The sequence below is a fragment of the Grus americana genome, chromosome 2 (genome assembly GCF_028858705.1).
Source record: "Grus americana isolate bGruAme1 chromosome 2, bGruAme1.mat, whole genome shotgun sequence".
In the NCBI taxonomy this organism is placed as follows: Eukaryota; Metazoa; Chordata; class Aves; order Gruiformes; family Gruidae; genus Grus; species Grus americana.
In genome coordinates, this window is record NC_072853.1 from 86,693,834 (window position 1) to 86,711,349 (window position 17,516).

Sequence of the window (17,516 nt, forward strand, 5' to 3'; positions counted from 1 at the left end):
CATCACCTCACATCCTGTTCTCACATTATCATCCTTTACAACGTGAAAGATAAGAATGTCAGCCTGGATAAGGCAGAGGAGAGACATACAGTTTCTCACGGAAAGATAATGTAGGCAGTTGCCCATGCACTGTTCCAAAGAGAAACAATATAGATAATAGCTTCAAGGGAGACACCAGAATTTTAATGCAGCCATAGTCTTCCCAAGGACGTACAGATCTTTATCAAATATTCCAGATTTCTGTACATATCCTCTGGAGTCCGTGTACATGGCAGTGGGAGAAGTTCAATAACAGATTATGAAAAGAAAAAGATCCAAACAAATACCTTCACAGTCCTACTTTGCCTTTTATCCTAAGAGAAACACACACCTTGTTCTCTCTATGCATAATAATTCTGCATTTAAGGACCTTTTTCAAACAGATATATCAGAAGTTCAAAGGACATTGCTGTAATCCTCATTTTCCAGGTAAGAAATGGAGGCAGAGATATTAAATGATTTATTATTAAGAGTAACAGAGTAGAACATCCTAAACAATAGAACTCAAGTATTCTGATTTTTTTTTTCATGACCAATGTATACATTACCATCAGCAACAAATCTTCTCATGTTACCCACTTGTTTTATTTCTTCCTGTAAACCAACATTTTTTTAAATATAATCTCCCAAATAACAAGGTTTAACTATGGGCCACAGTGTTGCAGAAACTTTATTTCATATACTGGGAGGTGCAATATATGTTAGGCCTTCAGTTTAGTGACATCTGAGGACGTCATCCTGGTTTCCTTTTGGTGTCTTTCTGCATTGTATACCACCAGCATGACATGGAAGCTAGCACGTCTGCTATCCTGATGACAAGGCAGTTCATCCAAGTGCTCAAAATATCTGTGTAAACTATTTAAACTACTCTGGCTGATTTTGCCTGGAATTAATTATGGAGCACTCTCTGGAACTGTGCATCTGGAAAGATTGTTATCACGTGTCTACTTGATACTACTGGAAGTATTGGGGCAATTTAATTTTTTTTTTTTTTTTTTTTTTGCCTAGTGGGGCTGCATACAGTCTCAGTTTACATTATACACAGAAGCTGCTGGAGATTTATGTGTGATTATCTTTCTAAATACATTATTACCTAATTGTCCAAATATACTGTTAATTAGGAGAGTTAACGATTGCCATTGAAGATTTCTATTTTTGATGGCGACTATGTGTTTCCTTTGCTCATAGTTTTACATTCTGTCTTGTCAAAAGGATTCAGTCAGCAGAGAGACAGCTGGCTTGGTTCTGTTAATCCCCCTTGCAGGATCAGCAACTTTTCCACAAGAAGCCTGGTCACCTTGAAGATGTTTCTGCAGTGCAGGGTACTGTTGTACCAGATCATGAGTACACCCTGAGTACAGCCAACCTACATGGTCTAAAAGGTTTTCCGAGGGACTGATTGCAGAAAATAATGCTCAAGAGCGCTGTTTGGGAAGCTGTGTGCATCTCACATGAGAAAGCAAGGATATTATAGGAGTAGCGGTAGTAAGTCTTGACTTCTGGAGGAGCACAGAGTTCTCTGGGAATCCAAGCACTGATACAGAAATTGAGGCAGTTCGGTTTTTATCAAGCTTACCATCTTTCTGAGGAAAGATGTTGTCTGCATTCTTTATAAATAGATAACTATTAACAAATAATTTGCACTATGGAAAAGGCTTAGTTTTCTATTTCTATTTTTTCCCCAAGTCTACATTTTAAAAATATCTTCCCACTAATCTGGCAAGAGGGCAGCACTATGTTATACTGTTTGCCACCAGAGCGCCTTCCTTCAAGTGCCTGTATTTTGGGGAATAAAACTGCCTAACCTGATAAAACATTATAACATGATAAAAATCACCTAGCAAGATAATACAATAAGGTTTTTGTGCTTTAAAGGTTCATTAGTATTCTGGCTTGTTTCAACAATTCTCATTTAAGGAAGAATTCAGATTTTGCTTTCATGAAAGAGGATCACTTGTGAGCAACAGAGAAAGTACTATCGCTATGTCAGAATATTACGTATGTGATGACATATGCCCTCACTGAACTAAAGAAGTTATTTTGCTAGTATAAAGTCCATTCTAGTACCTATTAAAAAATTGGATTTTTTTCTTTTTTTATAACTCAGTTGCCTGATCACTTGCAAATCTTTATTGTGTAGCTAATTTTGCTCTTCCCATTTAGTCTTTTCATATCTTAGGTGATGATACAACGTTTCCAAGAGTGTATAGCAAATTGTAGACATGGCACCACTTAACATTACTTATCAAATGTTTCTTCACAGATATAAATTAAAACAGTAGAGTATTCGTCCAATGGGATACTTACTGTGTCACTTAAGCAAATATTTTCAGTGCAGGTTTGCATGGAAAAAACCCTGTGTTTTCTGTCCAACTTGGATCACATGCAAAAAATATTAGCCATTTTCATTCTATGAACAAATATTATAACTAATAATAAACATTTTGGAAAGGCAGAACTTGTGCGTGGCAATGAAAATTAAATTGGATTAATAGACTTCGCTACTTCCATCAGAGAGTGATGTGGATCTGACTACACCATCATGAAAATTTTTCGTTAGCGAATTTGACAGGCAAAAAAAAATCACTTTTTTCTCTGCAAGAATCCATGCTTTAATGGACCTTTTGTTATGGAAGTCCATTAACAGAATTTGCACATGAACAATGACAAAACAGGAGAAAAAAGAATGTTAAGTATGTTGCACAGTTCGAGTAATATTTAAATATACAAACTTAGGTAAATGGAAGAAACAGTAATTTTCTATTTTAGGAAGTAGATTCGATTGTCTCATATAATTTTCATGTTTCTTACTAAGATTTTCAAATAATGTTTCACCTGTTAAAACTGCCTGGTTTATCCTCTTCCTGAATCAGGAAGAAATAGCATTTTCTTCTTATAAAGTAGTCTATAAAATTTATGACTTAAAAAGCAGCAGCCTAGAAGAGTCTGTGATCTGGGCCAAAACAGATATTGATGGATTTCCCAGATTTCCCATGCCATTTTATATACCAGTTGCTCAGATTTATCAATAACTCCCTCCCCCAGAGATTGTGCAGTTTTTCATTATCTCCTGCTTGGCCTCAGTCGAACCGCAGATGAAGGATGTACCCCTATTCACGAACACAGAAAACTATTATAAGGATACACACATGCAACTGTTTCTTAGCTACCGATCCCCTATAGCATTGCCTAGCAGAAAAAAGTTTGGCTTGTTTCAGCTACAGTCCTTTAAGCTGACAAAGAAAAAGAAAGTACTACCTGAAAAGTAGCATACAACACAAGCCAAATCTAAACGTGCAAACTTTTACATTTAATTAGGTACTCTAACCTATTTTCCTTTGCTTTACAATAGCGCTTCAGTATGACTAATCTGATTGCAGACGGTATGTATTCTGAGCTATCAGCCTGAGATTTTTCCCTCAAAAATGATCTCATGGTCATAGTAAGAATCTATCATAATTTATAGTATTCTGTTGAGTGTTCCTGAGTCAGGTAGAGTGGCTGTTGTGTGAGAAGATATGGTATCGGTGACATTTTAAAGTTATGGCAAGGACATCTCAGCACAGATAGACATTTCTTTTATGTAAGTATAAATCCAGCACATTTAACATTATTTAGAACAGAACAAAATCAAATGTTTTCTTCTCCATACCTACCAAGTTGTCTTGTGTTAATAATTTATGCTCTCGTCTGTATTAAAGACTCACCCTCACTATGTTGAAAGGACATTATGAAGGTTTAGCTACGGTTATCTTTTTTTTTTTTCTGCTGCAAAACAGTTAAAATGGAAAGTATTTTGTGGGATTTACTGCTGTTGTAATACACAAAGAAACTTCTGGAACTGAACCTACATGAATGCTTTGATAGAGAGAACTAACACTTAAAGGAAATGGCAGGATCATTAACTAGCTTAAGCCACATATCTAGTAATCTTAACCCTTACGTAAGATGTTTTAACAAGAACTAGCGTAAGGAAGGGTCAAGATGACCCTTCACTCTGCTTGCATTTTTGTAACCAATCACAAGATAAGGAGGTAGTAAATCAGAATGGAATGAACACGGAGGATTCTCTGCTAATTAGGAACCGGTCTGAGTAAGTTTTGTGGTGAAGGTGAAAAGTGCACAGTGAGGAAGACATACAGCCTTCATCCCTGAGACCCCGGCCCACGACCACCAAGAGGCAGTGCGCGTGTGCAGCTGAGAGGAGTTAAAGGCGGAGACAATGGAAATGAACTCATTGTAATAAGACCACCTTTCCGCGGAAAGATCATGAATATGTATAGGTGCTTTTTGAATATGTAACATTCTATCGTATAAAACTCAAAGGGAATTGCTGCAAGGCGCGCACGATTTTGGTGGGACGACCCCCCGTGCTGCCCAGTGCTGAATAAACATACCTACTTTACAACTTCACAGGTTGTGGAGTCTGTTTTCCGCGCGTCATTTTGGCGAGCCAGCCAGGAGACACTCTGCTCGGCTGCGGGATCGACTGCGGAGCGGACGCTCCTAGGCGCGCCCCGAGCACTTTTCTCGGAGGAGCCTCCACTTCCAGCCGCTCACCACGGGAGTAGACAACAACCTCCTGAAGTTGCAGATAAACGGTATGTTTAGTAAGGGGGCCAGTAAGTCGCTGGGGACGCCCGCGCTTGGCCGGGGCTGCTGGTAAATCACGCAGAGATGTCTGGCGTACGGCATAGTCCCCGTATGGGAGGAGGGTACCCTGTACATTAAGGAAAAGGGGGATTCGCTGACCAATAGAGCGGCCGCTAGCGATCTTGGGAGTAGATCGAGTGAATCCGAGGTTACCGCTGCATCCCAATATTGGGAGCCAGGACGGACCTGCTAATGACTGTATAAGAAGCAGGAGAAGGGTAAGCGGGCCTCTCTACTTGAATAATATTTGCAGCTGCTGGAGGGATAATAACTGGAGTGAGGATTGTATGTTAAAAGTTTGTTGTGTGTATGTATGTGTGTTTTGAGACACAGCGCCGCTGTGAAGCGAGTGGGAGTCCTGATTTGCGGTTCCGTGATTCCGCGAGGAACACGGCCAGAGACGGACAAAGCGCCTGGACTGTTTGTAAAATTTGTAAATGCCGTGATATATATGTAAGTTGGGTTGGGCTGCCGTAGTGTTTAGTCAATCTCTTAAGTATCGGGGAAGGTGTGTGGCTGATCAAAGTGGTAGGACAGAGAGTCACTCCTTTGGTGGTTTAGGGCTCGAACTTTGGGAAATTAAAACAAAGCACAATAGCTAACAAGAAAACGACCTAGGAAATAAGGATAAAGAAACAGAGAGATGGGTAACTCTCAGAACAAGGATATTTTAAGGAAAAGCCCCCTCGGTTGCATATTGACACGCTGGAGGGATATTGTTGGAACTGGGGGTACAGAGAATAAGAAGACCCTCATTAAATATTGCAATCAATGGTGGCCGCTTTATAAGCTGGAAGATGGAGCCAGGTGGCCACTTAATGGAACAATTGATTACAACACTATGTTGCAATTAATGCTGTTTTTGAGGAGAGAAGGAAAATGGGATGAAGTGTCATATGCAGATATGTTTTTCACCCTCCGAAACCATCCGGAGTGGCAAAGGGACTGTGGAATGGTGCCACCACAGGACCCTATGGTACTTGCCCTAGAGCGGGAAAATAACAAAGGACTTAAAGGTAAACTGAGGCGGTGTTGCTCGGCATGTAGTATTGAGCAAAGATGTACTAGGAAAAATAAAATACACCTGGCATCAGAACAAGATTTAACTGATTTGTTTAAGCCTCCCCCTCGACCACAGGAACAGGATGTGGACTCGGAAGGAGCCTCCACTCCCCCGGGAAGCCCTGTATCCTCCCGTATCAGGAAAAAGTCTGCCCCAACAGTCTTGCAAGCACCTCTCCGAGAAGCAGTAGGGCCTGACGGTGGGATGATGTTAATTAAGGTACCTTTCTCCACCACTGATTTGGAAGCATGGAAAAGGGTTGCTAAGGATTACAGGAATGATCCGGTAAATGTAATTAAACATTTCCAGTTTATTATAAAACAACACAACCCCGACTGGAATGACATACAATTATTATTAGAATATATGACTGAAACGGAAAAGCAATTAATTTTAAAAACTGCAGGGAATTTGGCTGAGGATCATTATAAAATTACGGGAGGAGATATTAAAGAATATCTCCCCCTTCAAGATCCAAAATGGGATGCAAACAGATCCACGCATATGGAAAGACTGAAGGCATACCAGGGATGGATTTTAAAAGGAGTGGAGAGGGCCATTCCCAAAACTATAAACTGGTCGGCATTATATGCAATCAAACAAGGTCCTTCCGAGTCACCATCCGAATTCTTGGATCGACTAAGGGACGTAATGCGCCGCAACACACCGCTGGATCCTGGGTCAGAGGTAGGAACGCAACAACTAGTTTCTTTGTTTTTGGGCCAGTCTACAGGAGATATTAGGCGCAAACTCCAAAAGCTGCGTCCCACAGAAGGAAGGAACCTGGAAGTATTGCTGGATGAAGCGTGGAGGGTGTTCAGTAATAGAGAGGAAGATTACAAATGGGGACAAAGAAGGGTGGTGGCGGTCATCAGGGAGGAGGAGGAAAGAAAACCCAGACGAGGACTGCCTCAATTAGGCAGAGATCAATGTGCGTTATGCAAAAGGTTTGGGCCACTGATGTGCCTGGAAAAGCAAAAAATGCTCCACCTGTGGAGGTCAAACTCAAAGAAGGACAACAGCCAGTAAGAATCAAGCAGTACCCCCTGAGGAAGGAAGACAGGGAGGGAATTCGACCAGTAATAGAAAAATTTTTACAACTAGGATTATTAAGGGAATGTGAATCCGATTTTAACACTCCCATATTACCTGTCCGTAAACCCGACGGGTCGTACCGGGTGGTTCAGGACCTACGGGCTATAAATAAAATAACTGAAGACCTCTACCCGGTAGTGGCAAATCCATATACCTTGCTGACTGTATTGACACCTGAACTAACCTGGTTTACTGTTTTAGACCTGAAGGATGCCTTCTTTTGCCTCCCTCTCCATAAATCCAGCCAGAAAATATTTGTATTTGAATGGGAAAATCCTAAAAGAGGGTGTAAAACTCAGCTTACTTGGACGGTGTTACCACAAGGGTTCAAAAACAGTCCTACTATATTTGGTAACCAACTCGCAAAAGATCTTGAGTCCTGGGAAGCCCCGCCTGAGGAAGGGAAACTGTTACAATATGTGGACGATATCCTGATTGCAACCAAAACAGAGGACGCTTGTATGACCTGGACGGTTAGTCTGCTAAATTTTTTAGAGCTCCAGGGATACCGGGTATCCAAGAAGAAGGCCCAAGTGATGCAGCGTAAGGTGATTTATCTGGGCTATGAAATCAGTGCTGGACAAAGAACTTTGGGACAGACCCGGAAAGAGACAATATGTCAAACTCCGAGACCACAAACAGTGAAAGAGTTACGAACCTTCCTGGGGATGACTGGGTGGTGCCGACTATGGATCTATAACTATGGACTGCTTGTTAAACCTCTGTATGCACTGACAACCACTGAACAAAAACACCTTAAATGGAATAAAGAGACCATACAGGCCTTCAAGTTGCTAAAAAAGGCCCTCATGTTGGCCCCAGCCTTGGGACTCCCAGATGTGAGTAAACCGTTTTTCCTTTTTTCCCATGAGAAGCAGGGGATTGCCCTAGGAATACTAGCACAAGATCTGGGCCCGTATCGACGAGCAGTTGCCTACTTTTCTAAACAATTGGATGCAACTGCAAAAGGTTGGCCTGGATGCCTGCGAGCAGTCGCGGCTGTAGTACTAAACATCCAGGAAGCCCGAAAATTCACCCTGGGCCAGAAAATGACTGTGTTGGTGTCCCATACAGTATCTGTAGTACTGGAAGCGAAAGGTGGACACTGGCTTTCCCCACAAAGATTCTTGAAATACCAGGCTATAATGGTAAAACAGGATGATGTGGAGATCATAGTCGCTAATATTGTCAATCCAGCCTCTTTCCTCAGTGGAAACACAAGGGAACCAGTGCATCATGAGTGCCTGGAGACCATCGAAACAACATATTCCAGCCGTTCAGACCTGAGAGACAGTCCTATGGAGAACACGGAAAACTGGTTCACGGATGGAAGCAGCTACGTCCTAAGCGGTAAAAGACATGCCGGATATGCCATTACCACCAGTCAAGAAATCATAGAGTCGGGGCCTTTACCCATGAGTACCTCTGCACAGAAGGCGGAAATAATTGCTCTGACCCGTGCCTTGGAATTGGCCCAAGGCAAAGCTGTAAATATCTATACAGACTCAAAATATGCCTTTGGAGTCGTACATGCGCATGGAGCAATCTGGAAGGAGAGGGGAGTATTGAACTCACAGGGCAAAAATATCAAGCACGCAGAAGAGATCATGAAACTGTTGGAGGCAGTCCAACTCCCTGAGAAAGTGGCGATCATGCACATTAAGGCACATCAGAAAGTGAACTCAGAATTGGAAAGAGGAAATGAGCTGGCGGACAGAGAGGCAAAACAAGCAGCTAAAGGTGAGGTAAATATGGAGGGGGCCTTGGTCCCTGATGGGCAAATCTCCCTAGAAGGTAAGCCAAAATATACTAAGGAAGATCAGAAGCTTATCATCGACCTAGAAGGGTCATATAATAACGAGGGGTGGGCTCTCACCCCACAAGGGAAACTAATCATTCCCTCTTATCTAACATGGTCTCTGATAAGGGAAGAACATAGGAAGAGGCATTGGGGGGCAGAAGCTCTATATAAACACCTGATTAGAGAGATTGTAGCTAGGAATCTATACACCACCGTGAAACAAGTAACTCAACAGTGTGATATTTGCCTCCAGACTAATCCCAAGAATACCCCTAAACCAGAAATGGGTCAAATTGGGAAAGGCAACGGGCCTGGGCAACAATGGCAGATTGATTTTTCAGAACTCCCAAGAAAAGGGGGGTATCGATATTTATTGGTATTAACTGATACCTTTTCAGGTTGGCCAGAGGCATTTCCTACCAGGACGGCCAAGGCTCAGGAGGTAACCAGAACATTAATACAAGAAATAATACCACGCTTTGGGGTTCCGGCAACCATATCTTCTGACAGAGGACCACATTTCATCTCAAAAGTAGTACAACAAATTAGCTGTCATTTGGGTATAGATTGGCAGTTTCATACCCCATATCGCCCTCAGTCGAGTGGCCAAGTAGAAAAAATGAACCACTTAATCAAACAGCAGATTGTGAAATTGGGACAGGAAACTAACTTGGCCTGGCCTCAGTCTCTTCCTTTGGCTCTCTTGCGCATACGAACCAGGCCAAGAGCAAAAGAGGGGCTGAGTCCTTTTGAAATTTTGTATGGACGACCCTATGGAATACAGAAAGGGGTGTCCACACAAGCCGGGGAGGAAATTATGACTTCATACATGGTGGCATTAGGCAAACAACTCAGCAGAATTGAAAAACATGTGGTTGGGACTCGAAGCAGGGGTTTGGATGGACCTGTACATAACATACAACCTGGAGATTATGTATATGTGAAGTCTCTTACAGAAAAGACCCTGGAACCACAATGGGAAGGACCATTCCAGGTACTCCTCACATCCTTCACAGCAATAAAGATTAAGGAACAGAATGCCTGGATTCACCACTCCCGTGTGAAGAAGGCACCTAAATCTCCATGGAGAGTCACGCAAGTACAGCAAGGAAAGCTTACCTTGTCACGACGCTGATTGTAAGCCTAATAGGGGGACTTGAGGCATGGGAGAGTAATGCCTTTTTGCAGCTACATGACAAAATTGCTAATGCCATGAACTGGTCTGATTGCTGGATTTGCTTTTTGCTAAAGAAGGAGGTTTATGTACGGTTATTGGTGAACATTGCTGTACCTATGTTAACCAAGACAAAAGGATTGAAAAGGATTTATTTCAAATTTGGGAAAAAACCAAAATCTTGCATGAAGTGGCCCAAGATAACACATCTTGGGTGTTTAGTGACTTAGTGGAAAGATTAACATCCTGGTTACGGAATTTGACATGGTTGAAACAATTGTTTGTTACGACAATTACGGTTATGATCCTGCTTATAGCTCTGTGTGTAGTAGTTCGATGTGCTTTAGGGTGTTGTCAAAACACAGGGAATTCTTACAGCGAATGGAAGAAATATCAACTAAGGCAAAGGTTAGAATCAAATAAATATTTTGAGAAAGTATTAGATAAAGAGTCATTGTATTAGCTGTAGTAAAAGAATTTACTAACCTTTTTGAAAAAGGGGGGATTGATAGAGAGAACTAACACTTAAAGGAAATGGCAGGATCATTAACTAGCTTAAGCCACATATCTAGTAATCTTAACCCTTACGTAAGATGTTTTAACAAGAACTAGCGTAAGGAAGGGTCAAGATGACCCTTCGCTCTGCTTGCATTTTTGTAACCAATCACAAGATAAGGAGGTAGTAAATCAGAATGGAATGAACACGGAGGATTCCCTGCTAATTAGGAACCGGTCTGAGTAAGTTTTGTGGTGAAGGTGAAAAGTGCACAGTGAGGAAGACATACAGCCTTCATCCCTGAGACCCCGGCCCACGACCACCAAGAGGCAGTGCGCGTGCGCAGCTGAGAGGAGTTAAAGGCTGAGACAATGGAAATGAACTCATTGTAATAAGACCACCTTTCCGCGGAAAGATCATGAATATGTATAGGTGCTTTTTGAATATGTAACATTCTATCGTATAAAACTCAAAGGGAATTGCTGCAAGGCACGCACGATTTTGGTGGGACGACCCCCCATGCTGCCCAGCGCTGAATAAACATACCTACTTTACAACTTCACAGGTTGTGGAGTCTGTTTTCCGCGCGTCAGCTTAGAATGAAAAAGCATTAGAAGAAGAGAAGTTTCACAAAACTTCAGGAAATCACAAACCAGAGGGATGTAACATATTCCACTTCCACTAGACGTCTCTTATTTTTCATGACATCTGGATGATCTGTCTGTGGGGCAGGTCATACTGCACTAGGCATATAAGTAACACTTGGTATTTCTCTCGTCATTTTATATTCTTATTATGTGGAAAGTCTATTGAAGGCCAATAAAACACTGATATTGGAAAAAGGAATCTCTACAGTCTGATTCACCTCTCATTTTTCTTCTATTATCACCTTTCACATCACTCTGTTTCCCATTTATACCCTCTCTCTTTCCTGCTTTGTTCTCATTTCCTGTTTGTTGGCCCCTGGCATACTTTGCTCAGCTGTGCTGTTGTGAAACTTCAAAGTATTTGTAAAGACCAGTTGAAAGGAAAACAGATGTTCAAAACCTCACTCATAAACAGACAAATTAAGACAGTGTTCAAGATTGTTTCTCTATAATATTTTCCTTTGAGGCATTTTCTATGGTTTGCAAACACCAGATCAATTATGAGGGTGAAGTATCACAAACTCTCATGCAAGCATCCGCTAAAGACACAGTATATTCATCCAGACAAAATTCATCAGAATGTTTTCTCTGATGAAAACCCTGGAGAAACATCTTGAAGATATCAAATGTGCAAGAAAATAACACTGAACACCCAAATATGCAAAAAGACTGTGGTGGAAATGCTAATTATGAGGAGTTAATAGAATGCTTGTTTCAATACCCTAGCCAAACTCGAATTTGATTTTTATGCCAGCTAAATTCATTGGTCGCACAAATGAAAAACATGACAATAAAATTTCTTTAGAACTACAGTTTAAAACTTTAAAAGAAATTGTAAACAGATTTTTTTCCTCTCTACTTTCAAACTAAACACTAACTTAGCTGCATATTATTGATAATAAGCCTCAGCCTTTGACAGTGGAAAATGACAGATGCTTCAGAAGATGAAACACAGCCCTTCAGCTCAATGTAAATATATAACACAAAAAAACTGGGATTTTTTTTCTTTTCTTCCTTGAGATGTATTTACTCATATTTAGCTTATGCAACATTATTGCTCTATTGAAATAAAACAAAAAAGCTCAAAATCATACTCTTACAGCCCATGCACATTAGGAGACATAATTTTTAAAAAAATACATTCTTCATCAGTTTTGACAAGAGTGGAAGAGGTGACAACCCGAGTTCTTTTATTGTAGAGGGCTAGCTTACCTTGTCCCACCGCCCAGTCCACTTTAGCTCTTCCTAAAGTAAATGGGACCTCTTTATTTGGAAGGGCACTTGTTATATAAATAGAAAATGATGGCTAGCTGAACTGAGTATTAGAAATTTAATGCTACAAGACTTTATAACTTGGCTGAAACTGAAGTTATATATTCTTGGACTATTTTTTTTTTTTTAAATTCTATTTCTCTCAACTCACATAGTTTCTTTCATTAGTGCAGAACTAACAGAATTCATAACTCAAAAATAACCCCCCAAAAATAATTAAGAAGAAAGCAAATAGTAATTTTTTTAAATTTCCTTGACACCGTATCCACATTCTTTCTCAGTCCACTTTAAAACCTGATACTAACTCCACTTCATCATTTTTTCCTGGTGTTCTCTGTTTGAAGGAGGGAGATAAACATGGCTCCAAATTTCTCAAAGTATTCCCCCAAGTGATTTTACTTAAAAAGAAATGGAACTGTTGGGAATCTTTACAGGCACAGTTACAACTAGTAGTCCTCATATAGCACAAACAAGCACAGCAAAGGAACCGCGGACTAAGGGAAAGCCTGATTAACAGAACTAACCAAAACTACAGCTTAATTTTCATGAGCTTTCCCTTTACTCACTCGCCGATAACACCGCTAGCTTACACATATGATGATTTTGTCCTAGTACCACCCCAAATTCTGTGCAGCCACAGCCGCATGGTGAACTGCCATCAGCTCACTACTGCTCTACTTCACCGGGGGGGTTACAAGAGTTGTACCGACGCGACCAGTCTGGCGATGGGAAGGCATGACTGTGGTGCGCAAGCAGGCACTGCCGTTGAAACAAATCATTGTGACACTATGCCCTAAAAGAATGACCAAATAATACCTAACCTACAGTAAGAGGTTAGGTGTTAGTTGCTTTATATTTCATAGCAATCTCTCCCCAAAATTACTGCAACAAGCTCACTCACTCTGTGAAAGCCTTATTAAATGCTACACACACATAAATATATAAAACTTACAGAAAAATAGTTCAATAGAACATATTTAGTGAGGAGAACCCAGATCCATGAATCATCAGAAATGAGAAGGAGAAGGAAAAAGGAAATTACGTCTTAACTGCCCTCCTTTTTTCAGCTGTTAGACATAGCTTTTTATGGTAAAAAACCTTTCAATAGACTATTTCAGCAAAATTACGTTCTTAGAAAAATTAGAAAAAAAAAAACCCAGGCAAGTAGGTAGGAATCAATCTTTTATGGATTGTGACAGAGGAGCTTGCCTACCTACTTTCCCTCTGTTTTTTATTATCTAATATCTGGAGTATGGCCCTAAGGGAACAACATAGACCAGGATTTATTAATACTCCCTCTTACATTTTTATTAACTAATCATTTAGATTACAAAAATAATGGAAACAGACACAATGGTCCTTTTTTTTTTTCCTTAAGATAACTTAATTCTTTTGTCTTTGAACTCCCACAGGAAATTTTTCTGTTGGCTCCAATGGGAATAGAAGTAAGCCACAAATCCATGATGGTACTTTGTTTTTAATCCCTTGACACACCAAACACTGAAATATGAGGACAAAAAAAAAAAAAAAATCCTTCTTTTTTTAAAGCAAGAAAGCATGCAGGAAATCTTACACTCTTTCTTTATCTCAGGAGTAAACAAAAGTCAACCAAATGGTTTAGCACTGCTGTAATCAGCTTAAATTAAAAGTTCAATATACCAATAAAAGTAATACCCTCAAATCAAGTAGCAACACATTGCCTTTATCAATTGATAAGAAAAAAATTTTCAATCAGAATAGGAACTATTATCCTGAGCAAGAAATGAGCCCATGAGCTAATGCCCAACAGTTGTCTGTACCTACACCTACCCCAGCTGGAGCTAATGCTGCATCACAGCTCACTGCAATAATTAGTCACAACAGAAACAATAGCAAGTGCAGCAGGAGAGTCATGGAGCGGAAGACAGGCATTTTGGATTGTAAATCCTATTTAGTTAACCAGTTTCCCTGTTATGTGTAAATCTAACGTGCTTAGTGTGAGCAGACACGAAAAAGATTTATGAGCTACTTTATTTTACTTAATGGCGCAAGGTCTCTCGTGAGTAAAGTTCCTGAAGTTTTGCGCAGTCTCTGGAGGGAGTTAGGTGCTTTAAAATGGCAGCTCTAGAAACCTGTAGGTTGAACAGTGAGCCCCTTGGAATAGGTAAAAGGAAAACTAAGCATAAAGCTGTATCAGCTTCTCTGATGGAGATTTTTCTCTGAGGCTTAAGCAACTCTGTCAAGGATTTGGAAGCCTCTCCTGTAACAGCTCTTTCAAAGAACTGTGGAAGGCTGATTTTCAGCAAAACACAATTGCTGGAGGAAGCTGATATTTCTGTGCTTAGTGGTAGGATCCTCAAGCAGGTATCTTCTAATTTCTCTGTTAAAATGAAGCAATTCAAATCTCTGTTCCCCAAAAATGTCTTCCTTAGCAGGTAATTTAGCTTGTCCAAAATGAAATCATTTTCAATCTTTGTTTATGAAGCAGTATAGAAAAAGGTATAATTTCCTTCAGCAAGAAGAGAGAGAAAGAATTAATTAATATATATGTATGCAGATATATGTATCCCAGTGTTTAACATCCACTCAAAAAAAAAAAAAAAGGTGCTATTTTCCAGACAAAACTGAATCTAAGATTTGCTTTTTCAATTATTAAACTAATCACAAGAGATTAAAAAAAAAAGATTAAAAAAAAGGCACTGCTACCCACACTAGCTCCTCATTTAGTTCTGTTTTAAAAGAAAAATCTGCAACTCACTGCCAGACTGCGTTTCTTAAGCCTTATGCTTGTCTGTTAGATCAAGATCCTCTAAAGCTTTACATGAAAAATGCCTAGTTCCTGGATTCTGGCTTAGTCACAAATCAGAAAAAGAGCTGCCCAGTCCTGGCAGTCCTGGCTGTATTCATCAGACAAACTTGTTTCCTGAAAGCCTGAAAGTAAATTATGACATTGCATAGTGAGACTGAAAATAATTCTGAAAAGGATTGTGTAATTGTATTTTTGGACTCAGGTGCCTCAGCTCTACCTAAGAATTTCATTCTGCTCTTTTCACTTTCATTCTGCTTAGTAAACATCAAGTGTCCAAGCGTCCGAGTTTTCTTTGTCATTTTCTGTGTCTTCATTACACTGCAATCCTGTCTTGCAGTCAGAGTGTCTGAACTGACACGAGTATTGCCAGATAATTCTTGAAAGGAAATTTCATTTTAAATACAAAAAATATTTACTTTTCAGGATGGATTTTATTCTAATATTCTTCTCTGTGCTGAGAATATTAAAAATACAGTTATTTTTTATTTCTTTTCTTCAATAAATGCTCATGCAATCTGCTTTCCTCAAACAGTATTCCTGAGTATTTAAAATCTAATATTAAAATGGGAAAAGAAAGGATACACATCTTTCCTCTGTTGATTACATTCAGCACCTCTATAATACCCTTTTTTTTTTTTTTTTTTTTAAGACAAAACTAGTATTTTACCATACGGTACATTTTACAAGTGTTTCTTAATGTTGTAGAAGTGACTTGTGTTCCTAAGGCACCTAAGGTTATCACTGTGGACACAATTATTAGAATTTTCTGAACTTTTGCTTCTTCTACTAATTTCTGAATGTTTGTTTTATCTACTTATATTTAGCCTATATATGCCTGTCACCAAAACATTGAAGTGACTGGAAAAACCAGGGGATAGTCTTTGCTCTTTAGAAGATAATAAGCCATGGTACTGTCTAATGTTCCTTTATTTTTAAGAATGTTTGTTAATTTTGATTGGCATGGAGCAGTCAGGGCTTGTATTGCTGAAGCATACAAAAAAGTAGTCCTGATAAAAGAACCAAAAGTCACTGTGAAACAGTAAACTAACTTCCCTTTACAGATAATTCTAATTTTACGTGGCTTACACAAAATAAACTCTTTGTATTGTAGTTTAAACTTCTGCTGGCTATCGCTTGGGATAACCTTAATTCTGTTCGGTAAGTGGATGATACAACCATCTGAAATTCATGCATATTAAACCTCTTGGCTACAGCACACAAAGATTTAGTTTTTAAGCTATTATGACTGGCAGATAACTCCCAAAACTACATCAAGGAAAGGATTATAACATAATACAATACAATACCAGATACATGAACAAAAACCCTGAGTCTTTTCCATACCGCTGTACTTCAAGTGTTCTTCATAGGTGAGTTTTTTCCCTTTTTCTGCTTGGAATCATTATTTTTTCTTTGAATTTTTTTACAAGAACTGATAGTCATTAATCAGAAACTGTCCAGTAATGATGTACCAGTAGCAAGATTTCTTTCTTTGTCTCCAGCAATCCCTCTAGTATCATGCTTTTAAAGATTTATGATTCATTATACTTACATGTTTCCTATAATGAGATATTTTACCAACATAAATGAAGTAATAATATGCATATTTTTACATTTTAGGCCAAGAGATTTGTCAGAATTTTCAGTTCTGCCACAAATACCCTGTGCTTTTCTGCTTTACAAATACACACAGACACTTATTATGTGTGCTACAAAATAATAACTGTGAAGGTGTTGGTTTTTTTTTAAAAAAAAGAGAATATTGTATCTGGATTGGTCTTTGGATATGAAAACAAGAAGAAACATGGTACAGTGAACTGCTAGTGCGTGGTTATCTCTGGAGATAACATTGCTTTTCTTCTTTTTGAATCAAAATTATATCTAGTGAAGATGCTCATGAGTCAACACAAGTGGTTTTTTAACATTACTTCTACTACTGCAAACTGTAAGCAACTTTTAAGAAGTTACCACTCCCAGTAAAAGTTACCCAAATCCAAACTTTGCCACAAAAAATGTGCAACTCTTCAGCTGTAATTTATAGCGTCTCTAAAATCACACTGCTTTTAGATACAAGATCACAGGAATGACTTGACAACATACATTTCATGTCAAATCAATTTTTTTAATGTAATTAAATTAATCTTAATTCATATTCATAATATGTGCAAAAGCAAAAAATATTGAACTAGTAACATGACTCAAAAAAAGGAAAAAAAAAAAAGAAGAAAAAGTCATTCTATAACACTGAGTCATCTGAGATATCCTCTGCATTCAGTGAGGAGTGAACTGTTGCAGTTGGAAGGTTAATATACTTTCATATAATAGCATTTTCAATAAATGAAAAATTATTTTCTAAAATAAGGTTTTAGTCTTATTCTAAATTTTATCTCCCCTTTTTCTTTCATGGTATCTGACTTTAAAAGCAGAAAAAAAAAATGAGTTCAAATAAATAATATATATGCTCCAAAATAAAACCCAAATAATACAC

At 39.1% G+C, this 17,516-nt stretch overlaps 1 protein-coding gene across 1 annotated transcript; it reads left to right on the forward strand.

Annotated features, from left to right (window-relative positions):
• Positions 1-5,335: 5,335 nt before the first annotated feature.
• On the forward strand, positions 5,336-10,883 carry LOC129202379 (uncharacterized). The gene is made up of 2 exons (XM_054815038.1): positions 5,336-6,442; positions 6,703-10,883. The coding sequence occupies exons 1-2, from the start codon at positions 5,336-5,338 to the stop codon at positions 9,784-9,786; spliced, it is 4,191 nt and encodes a 1,396-aa protein (XP_054671013.1). The 3' UTR covers positions 9,787-10,883.
• The last annotated feature ends 6,633 nt before the right edge of the window (positions 10,884-17,516 follow it).

What these genes read in the sequence shown, in the direction of transcription:
- LOC129202379 (XM_054815038.1), top strand. Translation starts at nt 5,336, where the DNA reads ATGGGTAACTCTCAGAACAAGGATATTTTAAGGAAAAGCCCCCTCGGT. An exon ending in CGCTGGATCCTGGGTCAGAG is followed by an intron (nt 6,443 to 6,702) that starts GTAGGAACGCAA and finishes GTTATGCAAAAG; the next exon opens with GTTTGGGCCACTGATGTGCC.